Source organism: Perca fluviatilis, chromosome 11 (assembly GCF_010015445.1).
Source record: "Perca fluviatilis chromosome 11, GENO_Pfluv_1.0, whole genome shotgun sequence".
In the NCBI taxonomy this organism is placed as follows: Eukaryota; Metazoa; Chordata; class Actinopteri; order Perciformes; family Percidae; genus Perca; species Perca fluviatilis.
The window spans coordinates 22,256,309-22,277,995 of record NC_053122.1 but is presented as its reverse complement, the minus strand read 5'-3'; the positions used below and the strand labels follow the sequence as shown (position 1 = coordinate 22,277,995).

Below are 21,687 nucleotides of genomic sequence, written 5' to 3'. Positions count from 1 at the left end.
AGTGCGGTCCACTGTTTGTGTGAGCTCTGAATCTGCAGGCTTTACAGGCTTTCCTCTTCCCCAGGCAGGGCGGAGAGGCTGCTGACTCCACATTCTCATCCCTCTTCCTCCATCTCTCCATCCCCCAGTGTCCTGTTTACTCTCTGCAGCCCTGCGGCCGTGCCACCTCGGAGACACTCCAGACCACCAAGGTCCTGGCGGCTGCTTCGGATTGGCCGGGGACGGCTCTCACCATGGGAACAACGGGGAGACGTGCTGGAGTGGGTGGGGGAGTGGTGCTCACGGTGGCTTAGTGGTGGGGATTTTTTATGTTGTGGACCAGGCAGCAGGGTGAAGGTATGATTAACTGTGGCCAGGCCTTGACATTCAAAATATATAAGGATGCTGTTGCATTGTGTGACCAGGTGACCTCTTATAGGGCTCCTCCACGAAGAACCCAAACCATGAAACCATTATGAAAAAGAAATCTTACTGTGACAATGGAGAAAACTTTAAATGTTGCACCCTTTCAGTTAAGCAGGCATTGAATAAGAACAGTTTCTTTTTGCAGATTCTGCCGTTACATTTTGTCTCAGCTCTGGTGGGCAGGAGGTTTTCATACCATCCTACTTAAATTTCCTCTATAGCCATGAATGTAATGGGAGATGTTATTTTTGACACCCTGAGAAATCGGGAGGGAGGTCATGTTGGCATAATAATGTTCTGGGATTCTTTCCAGATCTTCCATTGCCCTCTGCTGGTTAAATCTTGCACTGTTCTCCTTTTCCCAGTCAGCAATAATGTGGTGTGTTTTGCGCAAAACTACAACCTACCACAAAAGTAATCGCAGCAAGCTCCATCCTGGCATCTATTTTTGCATGGGTGGTCCCCTTTACATTGCTGAACTCAGTGGAAGCAAGGTCTTGCTAAAGTAAGAAAGCATTAGTCAAATTTGGGGCAGTAAAAGGAGTTCTGCTTAGGTTAGTCTGTCAACGACCCATCAAAGCAAACAGCATTGGCAAAGCAGTTCATGCAGCTATTGAAGGGTTTTCTCGAAACCCTCACTGGCAGGACATTGTATTTTCTCCAAGAAGGCTGCCATTGTGGAATGATGAGGGAGTATAGGGGATATTGGTTTCTGTTTTGGAAACATTGCATATGAGGTGTTCAATGGCTACTATTTGGGGGCAGACATCCAGGCTACTGGAGAAAAAGAGACTGGGACGGGATACAGGTGTTTGTACATTAGCCTCAACATGGAGCCACTCTGCACTCACTTTCTGCTGAGTTTTTGGAAAGTGGGTTCCCGCTCCGAGGCACTCAGCAGTGTTTTCCCCATGCTGATGTGTGCTGATGTGAGAGATCTGCGGGCCCACAGGTTGCACTGACCTCACCCTTTCTGACAGGAGGGAGGGGGTCTGCTGAGACAGCACATAAAGGGAAGGGGGGAGGCTCAGAAAGGCCCATGATCGAGCAAATTACGTTTGCGTACTTTTAATAAGGAGTAACCACCTAAGAGCTTTCTAAAGGGGTCTGCATTAAAATGGAATGCTGGACTATATTCTGCAAAGACTCCTGTGAGTAATGAGCAATCCTCACTTGTGTGCAAAAAAGGGGCTTCACAACTGAGGCTTAGAACAACCTTTAAGTTCAGATATCTATACCAAGATAGGAAAACACAACAATAATTTTGTTTCTAAAAAAAAATCCATGCAGCTTTCAGTTGAAAAAACAAAATGAAAGAAAAGTCAAACCTGGAAACAAAACCTGGAACACCAAGGGAAAAGGGGGAATTGTGGGCACTGGCTCCAAAGTGTTTGTGTAGGGTCTTCAAGATTTTGACAGCCACAGGATATGTGTGGGCCATTGTTAGTCACTCTGAGTGCTACCTCAGTGGTACAACTTCCTCCTCTTCCACCAACCACCATATCCACACATACACACACAACTTCATGCATGGATCATTCACGACAATTCATATTTCTGTTATACGTGTGTAATTTATTAAAAACTTAACTAAAACTTGACAATTGTACTTCATTTTCAAACTCAAATGTTACTCATGACTTTTATTTGTGACTTTTTATTTTGAAATAAGTGAGATGAATTTGCTCTTTTATGACATTACAGTATTTGCTACAATTACATTGATTGCATGAATCAAAAGTCCTCTTAACTGAAACTGAATTGCAAAAATTCTAAGTGAAGAGAATGCAGACATTGTAGACTGATCCTAATAATGATCCTGTATCAAAAGATCAAGTCAGGGTCTTACTTTTTATTTGATTTAACTAATAAATAGTAAATGAAACATTTAAAAATGAAAAAAATAAATACCGAAATATAATTAATAATGCCTTAAAAAAGTTTTTTAAATCTTAAAATCTATAAACAATATTTGATTTCACTTGAGCCAATAGATGGATTGTATGAAATGTAACCTATTTATACTAACATGAAGCTTGAAGCTTTGATCCAAAAAAAACTCTACATATATATATAATAAATAGATGAAACACAGTCGTCTTTTTTACTTAATACTTTAAAACAGGTCACAAAAGAATAAAAAAATTTAAAGTATTAAAATCTTGTCCAGATATTGAAAAAGCAGCAAGCAAAATCTTTATATCAAATGTTTTTCCTTCATCTAATTTAAATTAAACACTTTCTTAATATACAGCCTTTTCTCAATCTGTAAAATATGTTGCTACAGTATAATACTGACCATAATGATGACTTGCTAAAGTTGTTAAGGCATCAGATCTTTCTTTTAACAGTGTGAAACGCAACCTTATTATATCATAGAATATTAAGGAATTGGACCACTCTTTAGAATTGTAGAGATACTTGTAGAGATACTTGTATATTCATATGTTGTGGATTTAACTGTTAAAATAAAACAATGTCTCTACCTGATAGTATTTCCAAACTGTAATAAACCCTCTACCAGTAAGAGCATGAACATCATCCAAAATGCCCGTGAATAGACACAGACACAGTAAATCTTTTTCGCCTGCACTGCCTGCCACACAACACATAAAATGTCTCCCTCAAAATGGGCTCTTTGTGTGGTCAAGTGAATATGGCCTGAAGAATGAACCGCAGCACTGTGACTCTTTTCCTGTTTCCCCTGTCTAAAAGCAGACTGGACTGAAATGAAGGCAGGCCGCGAAAGAAATGTCCAAACCATGAACAAACCAGCAATGCATTTTTAGCTTAAATATGGTCAGATATCATTGGTTTCCCTCAAGGTTTACCAAGCCCCCCCTCCCCCCCATGATCAAAACCCCAGAGGATATTAATGTTGCAGGACAATAACACAAATGAGGTTATTTGGCTGCGGTGGTTGTATCAACTTTCTCGAAATATGCAGGGTTGCAAAAGTACTTATTTTTCTTTAACAAGATACAAACTGTCATGACAGAAATCATTACATCGTCTGCATCACCTCACTCTGACCCTTGTCTCTCAGTTTCAGGGTTGTGTCATCCATCGAATCCTGCTCTCCTGTCTTGAGCTCCATCGTGGGAACCATTTCACACTACAATAGCAGCAGCCGTACGGGTTGCCATTTGGATGCCTTGTGCTGTGTTTTTCTTGGCTGTGGGAGCTGTTTTTGGGAGTCAGACAGAACACGGGCTAAGGGGTCTTTTCCCCTCAGTACAGACCGGGGCTCAGCTCATCGATCACCATGCAATGGGAGGGAGGACAGACGCTGTGGGTGGTAAGGGAGAACATAACAGAGAGATGTACAGTATGGATATGTATGAAGCTTACGAATGTCTAGTATTTGCTATGCTGTAACATGTGAGTGTGGGTGAGTGTGAGTAGATAAAGGGGATCTAATAAAACATGACAGGGGTATGTTGTGGGCAGGATAAGTATGTTTGCATGGGTAAGGGGTCAAGAAGGAGTTCATTTGTCTGGCTGGAAAGGTCTGAAGTGATAAAACATGCACACAACCAGCATGTTCATACACCCACGCCTGCACACAAGCTTGTATTAACACACTAACCTCAGACACAGAGAACATGCTCCTTCAGTCTGTTTGAACAAGACGCTTGGCTCCATTTAGCTCCTTCAGCAAAGACTCCTCAGCAAGAGCTAAAGCATAAAAGAGCGAAGCACGTACACACACGGAGGCCTGATGGATTATGGCTCTCTCGGCCACAGAGCCCTCTCAGCAGGGCTGGCAGACTGAACAGAGACCCCATGCAGGCCGAGGGGTGAGCCAGAGGGACGAGTAAATACTAAGTTGATGGAAAGGGCCCCATTGTGGGACCGCCTGACCAGCAGTAGGGCCCAACCTGGAGGTGATATGGAGCCAAGCAGATGACCCGACAGCGGGGGACCTCCAAGATCATTAAAGGCTTTAGCGTGGCCATTTGATCAGTGTTGAAACCAATGACTGAAAACACCTGACACAGCAAGCTGCTGTGTTTCCCCCTTCTCTGGAAATCAATCTGCGTGTGGGTGGGAAATGGCTGTTATCATTTCAAAAGTCATGTTGTACTGTTACGAGAAACAAAATGGGCGCAGAATAAAAGTATGAAGCACATCTACTTCAGGCTCCTAAGACTAATTAGACGTTATACACATTATAGAACATCATAAAATACAGAGAATCCCTATTAAGAGTTTTTGGGTCCTTAGGCGCAGCAGAAACAAGCTCTAAACACAGCATTGGCATATTATAACCTTTTAAGTTGATATATGAGCATGAGCTTGTTAGCATTGAGTTGCCTATTTACATATCTAGAAGATACGGAGCAACATTAGGGTTCATTTGGAGTCATGTTTGTGTCTACCTAACAAATATAAGTCATAATCCATTAGCTACGTTTGGCCGCTACCAACTTCAGAGGGAGATATTTGGCTCTTTCAATGCTAAAAGCTCCATTATGTTCACCAGCTAGTTGGTAACTGTGTCTTGTTTGTGGTTTGGTGCTGAGCAGGTAGTGTACAGTCAGTTTTTAGAGCTTTTTTACTTAAAACAGCTGCCTATGCGGCTGAAAAAAATGCTGTGAGAGTGGTGAGAGTAAACCAAAACATTAAAGTTGCATGTCGGAGAGCTAAACATTAAACTGAAATATCTACAGAGCTCCAGATTTGGATGATAATTCTCTGTTGGTTCATCACTACGAGCGAACTCCTTTCACGTTGTCACGTTGTTATTGTATGTAAGACTAACTTCTGCTTAACTGTGACATTAACAGGATTAATGGTAAATGCTAAAACATAGCATCACAGTGGCAAAAACTGTGAACATTAGCTAACATTATCCACCGTAAGCTACTGGTCATACCAGACCATTAGTAAAAAAAAAAGCGAAGTGTATTGAATTGTTACGGGTGAGTTTTATTGCTTGCATTGAACTTTTCATACGTAAGAAGAGAAGCTTTTTTCTTTGAAAAGTAACACAGTCTTGCTTTAATTTAAAGGAACACGCTGACTTATTGGGAATTTAGCTTATTCACCGTAACCCCCAGAGTGAGACAAGTCGATACATACCCTTCTCATCTCCGTGCGTGCTGTAACGCTGTCTGACGGCTCCAGCATTAGCTTAGCCCAGCACAGATCCTGCAGGTAACTGGTTCCAACTAGCCAACTGCTCCGAATTGTGACAAAAGTGACAATATACGCGCCAACATGTTCCTGTTTACATGTTGTGATTTGTAGAGTCACAGCGTGTACAAAAAACAACGTAACATGAGACACAGCCATCTTCTAACCGTAAACAAACCAGAAACTATATTCTCAGACAGGCTTGCTGCGAAGCATATCACTCCACCCAAGTACTATATTCTTCCCGCCTGAGAATATAGTTCCCGGTTGTTTACGGTTAGAAGATGGCTGTGTCTCATGTTACGTGTTTTGTGTACACGCTGACTCTACAAATCAAAACATGTAAATAGGGTACATGTTGGCGTTATTCAACTTATTCGAGCAGTAGGATTACTGGAACCATTCACCTGCCTGTTCTGTGATGGGCTGATGCCGCTGGAGCCGTCAGACAGCTTTACAGCACGCACGGAGATGAGAAGGGTATGTATCGACTTGTCTTACTCTCGGGGTTACGGTGAAAAAGCTAAATTCCCAATAAGTCGGCGTGTTCCTTTAACATCATAAGAAAAATATTTTGGGTAAAAACTGCTGATATCCAGGTTTAAGATGACCACTTACTATTACTTATCCCATAAAGGGATAATTGGACATTTTGTTCTTATTGGTGGCGAACCTCAGCGGTGCTAAAAACAGATCACTCACCCAGCATGTTCCCACCACTGGACGTGACGACACGTGTACTGCCATTAACTGAACATAAACGTGGTCTGTTCCTCGCAAATCAGAACCACCTGCCCCCGGGCCCTGAGAACTGGCTGGTCCTCTCTCCGGACCTCCTTGGAGAGAGAGAGCGCCTCTTGTTTGGACAACCGTCAGGGCCAGCTCTGGGGCTCTTACATGAAACGAAGAGTGGAGCAGGGAATCTTACCCTTCACATAGACTCCTACAACCCCAGGCCTCGTCTCCTCCCTTCAGAGCAGGGCCCAATATTTTTTAATTACGTACAGGAAACTCCTGTTACAAAGGACACTTTCTTAGTCAATCTGCAGGGAGGCTGTGAGGAGTTCTGGGGTCACCCTCCTCTTTTTTCTCCCTCTGTCCTTTCTGACTAAGTGTGTGTGGGCGGTAGGTGTATCGACTAACAAACTAGAGAGCATGCCACCCAGAGATTCGGGTCACTGCTGACAGCCTACCTTCCCTAAGCAAAGATGGCACCTGGTCTGTGAATGCAACACCAAAACTTTACTATACAGCCAATATCCCCACCTCTTACCAGCCCCTCTCCAGATCAAACAAATCAACTTTAGCACCACACGTTTTGTTACATTCTACTGTATTGTAATACTTGTCAATAGTGATACTATTTTATAAAGCAGGACAAAGAAGTAGACATGTCAGTAAGCTTTTTTTAACGCTCAGCTTCTTAGCTCCGGTGGTCTCTAACTGACAGGAACTCAGGCACTATTTGTTATCTTTAGGCCCAATAAGTCCATCTGGTTTTGGTTTGGCTCCTCGAGATCGCCCCTGGAGATGTGGATGGAGGGGACTTAGGGGTGAGGCGGGGTGGTGGAGGGGCAGTTCTTGGAGGCTTTTTTTCTCTTCTTAAATTGAATTTCTCACCATTCCAACCTGGGCCTCGGACCAGGGATAGAGCGAGAGCTTGCGTTTGGCTTCCAACCCTCAGGCTCCTGAAAAGCTCTGCACAAAAAGTAAGACAGAGGGGGGAAATGCTTGTAAGAAATCAGTATCACCTGTTTTGCCAAACGACGTACATGTTCGGAGTAATGGCTATTAACTTACTCAGACTCTCTCTGCCTGTGTTTGTAATCTAGAAGAATGTATGAACTCTCTCTGAACCACTCCACCTGAAACATTGTGTGTCTTATGAAATGATGTGTGAAAATAAACAAATAACAGACTAAACAGAGCTGTCAGTCCTTGAAATCAGGATGGAAAGTATTCAAAATTCATGTTTGGGGTTTTAATGTTGTGATGATGTTTATTTTTAATGTATGTATACTACCCCAGGAGAAATGTTTTCCAAGAAAAAGCCAAAGGTCCACATAGTGTTGATGGTTATGTACAGTACACAAAAAATAACACAAAAATAATCTAGCTAGGTAGCTAGCGAGATGTAGATAGCTACATCTAGTTAGCCAGATGTACCTGTGAATGCATGTTTTTGTGTGTCCTCATCAAGTTTTGTCATTTTTTTTATATTTACAGTTTATTGTTTATTTATGTATGTATACAACCAATATCTCAGGACACTTTTTTTCCAGCAAGTCATATTTTATTTAAAATCTTTGGATTTTTTTCTGTTTTTAAGTAGCCTAAATTAAGGGTATGCAAAACCATAAAATCTAACTGAGCACTTTGTTTTGGTTTCCTGCGTATGCTTCTGTGTTGTATTTTCTTTTTCAGTTGGCTCTGATATCTGATGTTCTGTAAATATTCCTATTGTGGTGTTCCATATTTAGCTGCACATCTCTCTTCTTGTCCACTTTGTAGGGGAAAGAATCCACAAAAGGAGCTCAAGCTTAAGTCGATTTCAGGTTTTCATACAGTTGGAAGACAGTTTGTCTCTCTCATCCATCTCTTCTTGTCACTGTCCAGTGCACACACTATATAAATCAAGACTGATTTAAAATGAAAATAACCCAAAACTGTGAATTATTTTGTCGGCCCTTACAATTTTATGGCCGTGACAGTCTCAAACTACTGGATGTAAAAGTGGTCAACTACTGGGTTTCTATGTTTTTTGGTGGTACAGTTTGCTATCCTGGTATTTCTGTACAATTAAATACATGTTTCCCATGGTATTCCCCCATAAAGTCTGCACTTATCCTTGACTAACCTTGTGGGTTCTGTAAAATAAGACCTTACTGTCTTTTAAAGGATAGAGCAGGCTGGAAGTTAAGGCATACTTTGTGGAAATGTAGCTTGAAATGTACACATGCTCCTCACAATCTCACATTTCTCTCACTGTCATTCTTCCTTATTTTCAGTGCCTCAGCCTTTTCTGTGACCTCTGTAAAACTGTTGATACCCACATTTTTTTCTCTGATATATCTGAGTCAAAGCCCCGTTCCCCCGACATCATCATCATCCCACACACTCAGTTTATTTTCTCAGGTGAACAACACTGTATTGCACACACTGGCTCCTTCAGATGCTCTTTATTAGGCTCCTGGAATCAGCTGTACTTTCACCTTAAGTAGGAGTGTGTTTGTGTGTTTAAGGTTTAAACCGACCTGGGATGAGACTGTAAAAATTCTCACCAAAAATATTTCACTAACAGATACAAAAAATGCATTATGAAGACTGTTTCTAATAAAGAGTGTTGTCCTCTCAGTCAGAGTTTAAATATGTTATTGTAAAAACAAAATATACCCGAAAGAGAACAAGGAATCATGCAGTTTGTTATAGAAAGTGTAACATCACTTCAGTTGTGTATCTGTGACAATTTGAAAATGCTACCTATTGACTATGATTAATAAGCAGTATTTTGTTCTTCAAAACATAACATTTAACTCCAGTGTACTAAAAAAAGACCTCATTCATAGAAGTTTCAAGCTATCATTGTTTTTGAGAAGGGGCCTTCACTGGCCTTAATACCTCTATGCCTTGTTATAATATTAAAAGAGCAAATCTTCTAGCCCTATCTTGACCATAAAAGGTCAGAATCCATAAAAATAATAGATCTTAGGTTCAATCATTAATTAAACTAAAAAAAACTCTTTATTTAAAAGCCACTGGTATTTACTGAACACTTCATTTTCATCTTGCCCACTGTTAATTCATGAATATGTATGTTCAATCTTTTTCAGCTGTACTGTATGTTATTAAACGGAACTGAAACAGAATAGTAATAAATGGAACCATACTCTCATTTAAGACACAATTTCAGTTTAATGGATGTGTACACACTTCACAAATACATGCTGAATTTGAAATTGTTAATACTTGGTGAGCAGCTTCTTTTACTAGCACTCTGTGTTCAACAACAATAAATGTAACATTCATAATGGAGTTGAATTAAAACGTGAGATGTAGAGCTAACAACATTATATCAACTTAGGCAACATTAGGTAGGTAGTGTATTAGTTTCACTGAACCTTCACAGAAGGCATTTCAATGATTTTGTGGAAAAAGCATCTACAGTATAGCATTAATATGCAACTAGAGTGAAAAAGAGTTTAAAAAAAAAGTTTAAAAAAAGTTATTTCTCTGTGTGTCTAGTTCAAGCTTCAGTGGTTGATAAAACACAGATACATGCAAAAAAGAGTAAAAATAATACACTTAACTGATAAGACATGTACTGTGTTGGTTTGCTATAAAGTAAAACTATATTTTCTTTATAAACACCTGGACAAAGCAGCATGAAACAGAAGTAGGAAGGAAATATGGGTTGATCTGACCACACAAGCCAAGACATAGTTTTCAATGAAACTATGGTAGCATTATGTATAATCTATGTTGAAATAAATAACATTATAAAGTGCACATACTACAGCTCATGACACCAACCGCAGAAATTCCACTCTGTCCATACGTACAATACACATCCAGCAATTTAACAGAGACTTGTTGATTCAATGTCCCCTAAGATATAAGAAAATCTAAAGATTTAACACTACACTTCAGATTGGATAATATTTGTAACTGAGAGGAGAGAAATGCAGCACATATTATTACAGTCACATAATACGAATCATGCTGTAGCCTTCATACAAAAGCAGCAAAACTACAACAGCACAATGTACAGTATTTGGTTGGAGATAAATGAGAGTGGCTCACTGAGTGGATATTTCAAAATGAAGTGGATATTACAATGTGCACACTCAACTTGCAACTTTCCCGATTAAGCACATATGCAAATACAGGTCAGACTATGACATAAGCAGCGGTTTGAAATGCCATATAAGAGGGGATGAAAAATTAAACAAACATTTGATTTGTCAACAAGCTTATTTTTTCACCCTTTGTTTGTCTTGCATTACAGTCATGAATTGTACTTTCTTTAAGGAAAAGACATTTTCATGAAAGTACAATCTAATTAATGCATGGCGGGACATGTTTTAATCCCAATAACATTGTACATTGTTTTGTATATTGCTTACATAAACACAACAACAGTGGATCAGTAAAAGGTTTGCGGGGTAGCCAGAATTTCAGCCCATGCCACAGGTGCATGGACTTAATATTCAGGTCATTTACATGGACAGGAGGGTTGGTCCAAGTGGCCACAGCTAAAGCCTTCACATCATTGTAGCCCTAAAAAAAAGACAGCGTACTGTAAATGTGATGAGTAACTCTTAGAAGGCCACAGTTTCTTCAGGCAGGTACTGAGTCTCTTCTTTCTGGACAAAATTTGAGACATGCTTCCCCCTAGTGGATGTTTTTTTTTTTTCCTGTGATGGTTAAATGTTTGAAGTGATCATCTCTTTTTACAGATATACAAAATGTAAATGGTCAAACATATTTTTTTAGTGTAAAGGGGGTAAAAAAAAAAGAAAAACAGACCAACCTCAACTATCAGTTGTGGGCACACACGATGATCGCCGTGATCTGCACATAGTTTTCTGTGAAATGAAGAAGAAAAAAACACTATTATTATTATTATTATTATTATTATTATTATTATTATTATTATTATTATTATTATTATTATTATTATAAATGATTCATTAGAACAAATGTAAAGCAGGGTGACACATAACATGTTACCTTAACATGATTTTATATCTGGGTTTATTTTTTAAATAACATATTTTACTTACTTAAGCTTATCTACAACATAAAAAACATCAAAATATTAGGAATGTTAATGTGATATGTGTGATGTAATGTGTGCAACAAATATTTTCTTAAAGAAAAATGAAAGTTGAATTTAAGTTCTGTCCAAAATTATTGTTTCAATATTATTTTTGTAGAATACATTTTAATCATCATTAAAAAAAAAAATCTTAGTTTGTTTATGATACATGCAGGCGAGGACTGTGTGTTCTACCTTTGTATGAAGATGATGATGAAGGACTGGGTCAGATAGCCAAGGATGTCTCAAGGCCTCAGATGCCCCCATCCTCCAACTGATGACAAACACAATGGCACATTAAAAAGAAAAAATCACCACACACGCACAGTCGCACACACAGAACGACAGTAAAACAGAATAAGAAGATGGATACCTTTTATTCACAATGAGGAGTTTGGAGATGAAGTCTTTGGCTTCATCTGACGTATCTACAAACTCTTGTTCCTCAAAGTTCCACTTACAGGCCAAGATGTTGTTCAGGGTCTCGTTGTCATCGTCGCCAAGGAAGGGACAGAGACCGCTCAGACTAACAGGAAGTAGACAGACAGTCATTAGCATTAGATTGTACATGTGTGTGCATGTGTTTGCGTGTTTACTTACAGCATGTAGGTGATGACGCCGAGGCTCCACATGTCTGTGTTGAACGACACAAAGTCATAGTTGATGATTTCAGGAGCAAGAAACTCCGGAGTGCCAAAATTCACTCGCAGTTTCTCACGTGGTTTATATCTATGTGGGGAAAAGGACATTTCCATTTTGTATGAATACAGCAGTCAATACAACTCAATAAAATAGAAGCAGATGCAGGTACTTACATCCTAGCAAGACCAAAGTCGATGATTTTGATCTTATTCGTGACTCTGCTCACACACAGAATGTTTTCTGGCTGAAATTTGAAGTCATTGATTGATTGATTGATTGATTGATTGATTGATTGATTGATTGATTGATTGATTGATTGATTGATTGATTGATTGATTGATTGATTGATTAAACTTCTGTAAAATAATATTACAATAAATATAAGTGACTTTGTTACCTTTAAGTCTAAGTGTAGGATGTACATTTTGTGCATGTGCTGCAGGCCGTCACAGATCTGCCTGATGAACACAACGGCGTCCAGCTCCATTAAAGTGTAGTTTTCATCAATGATCCTGTCAAACAGCTCCCCTCCACCAACACTAAGGTTAAAGACAAAATGCATAAAAAAACAACACTCAAACGCCCCACATTTAAAAACATCTACAGTATTGTTTTATTTTAGCATAATTATACACACTATCATGAATAAATGTGTCAAACAAACGTAACCAAAAGTCTACTGAACATAGTAACTCTAGTTTAAAGTCTATGAAGTACAACTACTTGGTATACACTGTTTTGAGAAATAATAAACATTATGTGCTGAAAATATAAAAGAGGGAGCATACTATTCAAGTACAAGGATGATGTCATTCCTTGACTCATAAGCTGCATAGAGCTGGATCAGGTTGGCATGGTCCAGATTATTCATGACCTGGATCTCATTCTTCACCACCTCCTACCAAAAACACAGGCGGAGGCAGACGGACAAGACAGATGCAGAAGCAGACAAACAGACACCAATGCAGAAAAACACACAGACAAGCGAGCAAACACACACATACACACGGACACGATGAGAGGTGTCAGCTGTTCTCTGCTATGAGACAATGCATCTTCTCTTCTAGGTCAAATATTTCTCACCTAGGTGAGAAGTATTCCCTTTGCTTCTGTTCCAAGTGGCCTTGTAGTGCACTAGTGTGTACTGAATATCGGGCCCCTTGCTTTTTATATCATGTGGTGTGGCTCTCACTGTAGTATCAAAATAGCATTATTCATTATGATGACACTGAACGTTAGGGGCTGTACCTTTTCTTTCAGACTCCTGGCTTTGATGACCTTCGCTGCCAAAGTGAGACCGGAGGAGTTTTCAACACATTTGTGCACCTGGCCAAAACGACCCCTTGAAGAGAGGGAGAGAAGAAGAAAAAAAGGTTGCTTAGTAACAGTCGCCAACTCTATCACCTCAAATCATAGGAGCCCAGAAACAGCTGTGAAACAGGACAGAGACAGTGTTTTATGTTTCCATGACAAATCAAAAACGGATCTTCCGTCAAACGGAGAGGTTTTAGGACAGTGTTGAGCTTAATCTGTTATTTCATTAAATCTGAGCTGGGCTGTGTCTTCTCTTTGAAGCCTTGGATTAACACTTAGTGATTAGCTACCAGCTGGCACCAGGGATACAGTTTCACATACCACTCAGTCCCAGAGTAAAAATAACTGCCGTGACTCTGGAGTTATGAACCAGGGGAGAGGATTGGAGAGGATTGGAGAGGAGAGGAGAGGAGAGAGGAGAGGAGAGGAGAGGAGAGGAGAGGAGAGGAGAGGGTTTACGCAATTAGGCTTTATGGGAACCTATTTCACACTGCCTTTGATCTGTGATAGATCAACTGGTCATCAATAGCTTTCTTTTTTTTTACATGACACAGAGATTTGAGAAGTAGGCCTATGGTGCTCACCCGCCCAGGACCTCCTGCCAGTTGATGGTGTAGAAGTTGATGATCTGGTTGGGCTTGGCAGAAACAATGTGGTGATTAAAGGGGGGGGGGGGGGGGGGGGGGTCTTAAAGGAGGGGGGGGGGGGGGGTTTTTAAGGGGGGGGGAGGAGAAGGAAAAAAAAAAAAAAAAAATTTTTAATAAGTTATGAGGAATGTGAGAACATAGGAGCTTCATTGTTAATTAATTACAGTGAGGCATTTGAAAGGGCGCATGCTGCTATAATGAAGTTAGCACATTGTGCATGAAGGTGCTATGATAAACATCAACTACAGGCACAGTTTTTGTTGTTGTCGTTGTTTTCCCTTATACTTCTGTATAGTAACCGACTTAGCATTCACAGATCCTCCATGAAGACAGTAAGAAAGCATTTGTAGTATGAAATATAGCTGGACAAATACTGCATTTTTTTTAGGTCAATAATGTAAATAATTGGAAGTTTACAGAATATATATATATATATATCAGCTGATAGTATTTTCTTTTTAAATAAACAAATAACAGAATCCTTTAACTGTTGTAATTACAGTGGACTTAAACTGGGTTAAAACTGGGTAATTAATGACTTAGCCGTGATTAGTGTCGAGGAGTCCTGACTCACCAATAAAGTACCGCTCTACATTTTCATCATCCTCCTTTTCTGCATCCATTTCTGCATCCTTTCCTCTTCTTTCTCTCTCCACCCTTTGTTTGAGGTCTAACTGGAGTTCAATTCCATCTGCCCGGAAGACTGCCCAGCCCTCAGCCTCAAGCTTCTCCTCCTCCTCGTTGTCTTCCTTCTTCTCCTCCTCTTGGCTCTTTGTGTTTTCCTCCACTGCAAAGTGTTCCTCGGTCACACAGAACTTAGTACTTGTGGTGCTGACCTCTGATATCTGGTCCTGTGCGGCCTCTGGAGATGGGGAGGCATCTTTGTGGTCATCACAGCTGGAAAAAAAGTTGTGGTATGTTTGTTGGGGTTTGTTTTGTGTCATTATAGCTTGTGTAGTTTCTGGTACAGATGCTAAAGGCATCTTTGGGGGGGGAAACTATAATTGACTTATCCAACACCTTTAAGAATTAAGTCATAATATCAATGAAATGTCTGGATGGTTGAAATACATACAGTATATATAATAGGCCATGGCTAATAACAAATTAAAACCTTGCATGCATTAGCTGTGTATAGCCCAATCTATTATTATTCAATTATCTTGCTAATAGTTTATATACAGGAACTCTCAACAGATTAATTAGGCTCTATTCCCCTGAACCGCTGAATTAAAAAGATTAAGGACAATTAATGAGGGAATAAGCTTAATATTTTTGTATTCTAATGTGTAATCTGCCAATTTCTTTCTTGATTAACTGTAAAGGTATCCATCACGATTTCCCAGAACACAAGGTGACATCATCAACTGTTTTTCTTGTTCAGACAAAATCCCAAAATATTCAATTTACAATAACATTAAAAAAAATCAGCTAATTCTTACTTAAAATGTAATGTTTGCATTATAAATGACTTGATTACTATGATTAGATGATTATCAAAAATAGTTGTAGACTAATATCAATTTATGTGTTGTGGATTAATGGATTTATTGACAAATCATTGCAGCTCTTATTGGGGTTAAACATAAAGTACCTTAAAGGGGCTTGCTCTTTTTCGTCCTCATGGGCAGCAGGCAACTCCAGGGCATAGGCTACTTCTTCATCAGGAGAAGCAACCTCTTCCTTCTTTTTCTCTGGGAGCTTTTCTTCCTCTTTCTCTTTCATTACATCCTCCACATCGAGCTTGGGTTCCTTCTCTTTAACCGCTGCCTCTGCCTCATGCAACTTTTCCACAACCTCTTCCTCACTAACCCCCTCGTGTGTCTCAGCCACTTTGCAATCTTCACGCAGGTAGTCCACCAAATTGCAAGCACAGGCGTCAGATTGTTGATCTTTCTCTTCAGGGGACACTCCAGCCTCCAGATCCAGAGATCCAGGGGTGAGCTGTTGACACGATTTCTCTGCATTCTCCCTGTTGAGTTTCTGCACCTCTTCGAGAAGCAACATTTGCTTCTTCAAGGAGATATGTTCTACAAGAAATCATCACAGGATTTAGATTTAATCTCTCACAACCTGATATATACTGTGAAAGTTTATAGGGTACATTATGAGGTTGCCCACTATTTTACTCTGACTTTCTGAGCTTGGTTTCTGTGTCAAGAGTGTAAACGCTAGCAGGCCATCACTGTAACATATGTAATAGACTATTACTCACATAATAACATAGTAAGATGCTTCTCTTATAAAAGCTCTGAGTGAATTCATGTTTATATTGACATGTTGCTGCTGCTGTGTGTTGTTGATTATTTGAACTGGACACCAAAGTTTAAGCGCTGACATATTTCTGTAGAATTAACAGTATGTTGATCTCAGCACCTGCTGTGTCTGGAGGCTTCATCTTATTTTGAGCTTTTGGACCCCTAGGGCTCAAAGGGGGCTTATCTGTCCCATCTTTACCTTTGTGGTCCTTGAACTGTGAAATAGAAATAAAAAAAACAGTCAAAAGATGGACAATATTTCAACATTAAATCTCAGTTAAAGTGTTAAGGTTAAAAAAATATTGTGACATTTAGAATTTTGTGAATTTTTTTCTTCTTTGCAAGAACTTTGCTTTATTATTCCTTATAGTCTAATAGTATAAACAATTCAGTTAGGTCACACTGGTTGTATTTACTGTCCTACAGCTAAAATTAAAAAAAGAAAATGTCTTTCTAGCTCTGGTATATGCAAAAATCTCACAGTGTTACATGTTTCTTATCAAGAAAATCAGCATTATAATATTCAGAGTATGGAGGCAGCTCTTTAAGCTAAAATATGAAGAACAAGGCAGCAGCCTGAAGACAGAAAGCACAAGCAAAAAGCACATACTTACATATAATAAATAAAAAGACAGGTTCCTGTATAGATACAGACGCAATAAACCTACAAAGTTTCCACATTTGCGAGAGGCGAGGAAATGCTTTGGTCCATGGAGCTTTATCTTGGGAGAAGTTTGAGGAGAACTGGGCTCACATGCAGGTGTTATCCCTTGATTCCCTTTACTGGCTTTATTAGAGGTAGGTTTCTAGTAAAAAGACAAGATGGCAATGCTTAGTAGGGTTATACGAATGCACATGTAATGGAAGAAATATCACACGTTAAGAATGGATGTCAATGAGAGAGCCAGGAGGTTGATATGATCGAGTTAGCGTAATACACACAACATGAATCAAAAATCAAATAAATAATTCAAGCAAATGACCGCAACTGTTGATTTGATGAAGTTAGGGCCCCATGTAAAACACACAATCAACAAATGAATCAAACATCAAATTAATAATTCAATGGCAGATAAAATAATGACAAAAGCATGTCTCCATGCACAGACTAACTTGCATGCTCTTGATTATTCATGGCAGATGGATAGACAGCAGCAGGGCAGTGAATTTATAGCTTATCACTTGTCGCACTCAGCGATGGAATGCAATGCTGACCCTGAGCGGAAAATATTACAAGCGAGTGTAGGCTGTTGTTCAAATTTCTCAGCTGAGGGAACTCACTAAACACTCTCTCATCAGGTTAGCATGGAAAAACCTGTCTGGAACCCAGGGTGTCTCACATTCGCTCTCTGAATGCTGCCGTGAGGTAAACTGCAGGGGGGGATATTTCCAGTGCAGTGACAGCAGTGTTTTCGGGGAGTTCAAAACTCTGATTGGGAGATTGGGGAAATGTGTGAGGAGGCCATACTAACAGCAGTTACGATATATACGGTACGATATGTCACACCTTTGGAGGTGGAGGAAGATGGAGCAACCCCCTGACAGGTGCTCTGACGACCACAGAAATTCCCTGAAATGTGAGTCGCACGGAAGCCATCAGATTGGTATGTGGTCATTAATCATAAGGATGTAATCCAGCCATAACATTATGATCCAAATTTTGAATTGGCTTGAATTAAATAATTGATGTCTTAATTTAAAACCCAATGTTGTACACTGTGCACTATGATGACTATATTCCTTCAAGTATATGATTACCTGACGTCCCAACCATGCAGATGAGTTTGCTCTTTGCTCGTAGTAGGTCAAAGGAAAAGAGATATAACTCACACTACGCAAATGATAGGAGTGTGGTGATAAGGTGCTTTGGCTGTTGGTGTAAGTGCAACTCATGCTTTTGATGCCAAGCAGCACTTAGTGACCTTTGTATAGGGTCATGGTCTGTTTTATGATTGTATAATAAGGACAAAAACCTCCCGTTTTATTTGGAGGTGACTTCAGTTTCACCAGAAAAGTTTAAAATTTACCCAAGCCAAAATTTAAACTTAAAACATTAAGTTAAAACTGTAAATTCCACATCTTGACATACACGTGCAAAGCACAGTGGAGCAACAGTGACCTCACTGGGATTATATTTACACAAGTACATATTTACTTCTTTTTTTTAACCTGCACCGGCAATTCCTGAAACACTGCATGCAGCGTTAAATACAGACATTTACTGGAACCTCTAAATCAAAGGTGCTTTGACAGCACTATCAGCAGGACTTCAATAAAATGTTATGAAGAGCTATTTTTGCATTGGGAAGTTGGAAAGTTAAGCAATTAGCAAAGAATCACATGGCATAGCATTTCGGCAATACCCGCTGTAACACAAGGGTAACTACTGGAAACTAGTGATGTAAAACACACCATGTCCTAACTGGCACAGCATTGCAATGGACACGAGCAAGACCAGTGAACAGTGTCAGATACAAGGCAGTAATGTGGCTCGTCAGTGTGAGAAGAGAGAAGGGGAGAAAAAAGACTGACTCATCACAATTTGACACCTGACTCCTGGTGAGCTGAAGGGGTTAAAGCCCTTTTATTTTTTTATTTATTGTTTATTTATCAGGGACATCACCTATTACACCACAAACATTGCAGCCCCGATCCAAAAACAGCATTCTAAACCAGGTCACTCCTATTTCGCCCCTGGCCTCACCTCTCGTGCCCTGTCGGGGGGTTCCAGAGTTAGCCTCATGCCAAGGAGGCCGTGTTCTACTCAGCATGGGCAGAGAGCCAACAACTATAAATGTGAGTTAAATTGGGGTTTTATGTAAGCTAAAAGTGACATGTTTATTGTGCAGTAGCTTACATAACACTTAAAATTAGCGTTTTTAATTACTTTACCTTCAATCAGCAGTTGGCAAGTGTAAACATGCCAAATCCCAGACACTACCTTTTTAAACCAGCCTCAATATATGGGGTATTTAACACACAAGCCATGTCACATTCATAGGCAAGAGAACTATTGGAGTAGCCCAGCTTTGCTGCTGTGATCATTTTCACATGTTCTGCCAAGAACAACAAGATCTTTGTGAGATCTAAGAAATCAAACTCATATATTTTGCAACACTAGAACAAGACTAGATGTCCTTAGTGATGGATGGGTTGTGATAGCTGGCGATACAAACTTAAAAATGTACATTTAAAATCTAAACTGGCAAAATATTAAACCCATAATCCATATCAAAAATAACATAAAATAAATAAATAAATAAAATTTGGATTATGTTTCTCCAAAACATACTTTATGCAAAAGAAACATAATGCAGCCTTTTCAAATTTGGCTAAACAGAAGTTACACACCTGAAGAAGACAATTTTTTTTGGCTCTTAGTCTCACCTTGTCAAGCTTGTTTATTGTGTCCGTAGATGATTTCCTCTTAACGGTTTGCTTGCCTTTATTGTCTTTAGGTTTGGAGCCCTTCCGAGCAGAAGGGCCTTTGAACATCAGTTCCATAACCCTGGAATTCTTCACCGTCTCCCCAATGAAGCTGATCATCTGCTGCATGCTGAGGACCAGCTTTTCCATCCCTTCGAGCTTCTGAGCCTGCTGCTCGGAACGCTGGTTCACCGCCGACATTATGGTGCTCATCTCCTGGCATATCTCCCTCACCTCTCGCCCCATGACCTTAGTCTGGTTCACCATCTTGGGTGGAAGATGGATCTCCTCCTTGTCAACCTTCAGATTCTCCATATCCTTTTCAATGAAGTCAATGTCCTGAGACATCCCATCAAGTCGGTTGAGGACCTTTTCTTGAATGTTGATGAGCTTGTCCATCTTGCTGCTAAGTGACTCAATCCGATTTTGGATAAGGTCAAAGCTTGTGCCGTTGCCATCTCCTACAGTACTCATTACCAAGGAACTCATGGCTTCTGGTGAATCACGTTAAGACACCAACCGCAGACAAAAATAGGACCAATAACGTCTGTGAAACAGACCAAAGGTTTTTTTCAAAAACCGTAGCCAGCTCTCCCCTTCAGTGCTCCCTGTTGGTGTGCAAACTAATAAAGATATAGAAAAGTGAAACAGAAGTGCTCCAAGATTTTTTCTTTTGACATCACCAGCAATGCAGAAAAATATTTTTAACGTCTAAAACTCAAGTCAAATGAGCTCTGACTAGTATTAAGCCAAAAAAAAGTGTCTCTGTTTCTCTCACTCTTTATCCCTGGCGCCTGATGCTCTCCACACTAGAAATGGTATTAAGAATGGAGTGAGCCGGTGTCCCTAAATGTAAATGGACAGCCTCTACGTCAGCAGGGCTCAAGTGTTCGGGGTGGGGGCTTGGCACTGCTTGGGCTATGAGACATCTGAGAGCATTTAAGTGTTAAGCCCACTACCGTCACTGCCCTGCTAGGTGTCAAAATGCTCACTGTACACAGAACTTCTTCAGTGTGTAAGACAAGTGTGACAATGCTCATTCATTTTTACAATTTTTCCTATTCAAATGGCAATGACGTTAACTCCTTGTGACAGATGGACACGACTGGTCCACATTATTGAGTGAACCACACAGGTGTCCAAAAAAGGGAAGGAGCTTTTCAAAGTAAAAGAAGAGATTTTATTGTGTTTTCTAAATAGTTGTGTTGACAATGAAAAGGTAATATAAGAATGATGTTCATGGCATTGAAAAGTCTGATTACTGCTGGTTATTTGGAACAGCTGAATGTGGGTTCTGTCCGTGTACAATTGTGAATGAGAACCATGTTGCAATGCAAATTCTCTCCTTATCTCTCGAATGCCTGGAACTTGCACTCAGTGTCCGGGGAAATGTGAAGAACCATGTGGCTCCTGGCTAAGGGGACCTACTGTAAGATGTTGAGCCCGTCCACTGAAAGAAGAGATGGGTGACATGGATGATTTATACGATGCCTACTCACTGACAAAAACATCCACCGATAACCTCCCTTAATAGAGTAAGGGATCCATTTTAACTTAGCCCTTGTAATATGACCATAATCCATGTTCCCTATGAATCAAAATATGCATGACTTATTCTAACAACAACATGTGTTTATGTCAACAGACAGGGTATGTACAGATATTAAATTCCTGAGCAAACACTGACCTACTACAACTTGGTTACTCAAACTATTACCAGACAATTTTGCCAAACTTTGCAATCTCATTTTGTCCCCATAAATTCATGGTTAATAGAGGAATCCAAATTTGCTCAAGCCACCATGAAATACTTTTGACAACAGGGGCAAAGACTGCAAACTGAGCCACAGTGACCCCAGCCAAACTCCCCCTCACTAGGAGGAGCAGTGAACTTGGCAGCTAAAGTGGAGTCGAGTGGGGTAAGGTGAGGGGAAGGAAAAGGTAGGGGGTTTACCTGTCAGCTCATGTTTATTGACAAGTCACCGCACCAGCTTGCATATTACTCTTTCACTCAAGACGGCTACAGCGGAAAGAACAA

At 39.9% G+C, this 21,687-nt stretch overlaps 1 protein-coding gene across 1 annotated transcript; it reads right to left on the bottom strand.

Moving 5' to 3' along the window:
* Nucleotides 1-9,436: 9,436 nt before the first annotated feature.
* On the bottom strand, nt 9,437-20,788 carry LOC120568797 (myosin light chain kinase 2, skeletal/cardiac muscle-like). Its single transcript, XM_039816503.1, has 15 exons — nt 19,611-20,788; nt 16,892-17,029; nt 16,342-16,438; nt 15,560-15,995; nt 14,540-14,862; nt 13,903-14,005; nt 13,253-13,346; nt 12,793-12,902; nt 12,402-12,543; nt 12,178-12,248; nt 11,963-12,091; nt 11,736-11,888; nt 11,558-11,636; nt 11,075-11,129; nt 9,437-10,821 (listed from the first exon to the last, which is right to left on the bottom strand). The coding sequence occupies exons 1-14, from the start codon at nt 20,136-20,138 to the stop codon at nt 11,076-11,078; spliced, it is 2,457 nt and encodes an 818-aa protein (XP_039672437.1). The 5' UTR covers nt 20,139-20,788; the 3' UTR covers nt 9,437-10,821; nt 11,075.
* Nucleotides 20,789-21,687: the final 899 nt, after the last annotated feature.

What these genes read in the sequence shown, in the direction of transcription:
- LOC120568797 (XM_039816503.1), bottom strand. Translation starts at nt 20,138, where the DNA reads ATGAGTTCCTTGGTAATGAGTACTGTAGGAGATGGCAACGGCACAAGC. An exon ending in TCCTACACTTAGACTTAAAG is followed by an intron (nt 12,249 to 12,401) that starts GTAACAAAGTCA and finishes TTCAAATTTCAG; the next exon opens with CCAGAAAACATTCTGTGTGT. An exon ending in GACTTTGGTCTTGCTAGGAT is followed by an intron (nt 12,092 to 12,177) that starts GTAAGTACCTGC and finishes TTCCCCACATAG; the next exon opens with ATATAAACCACGTGAGAAAC.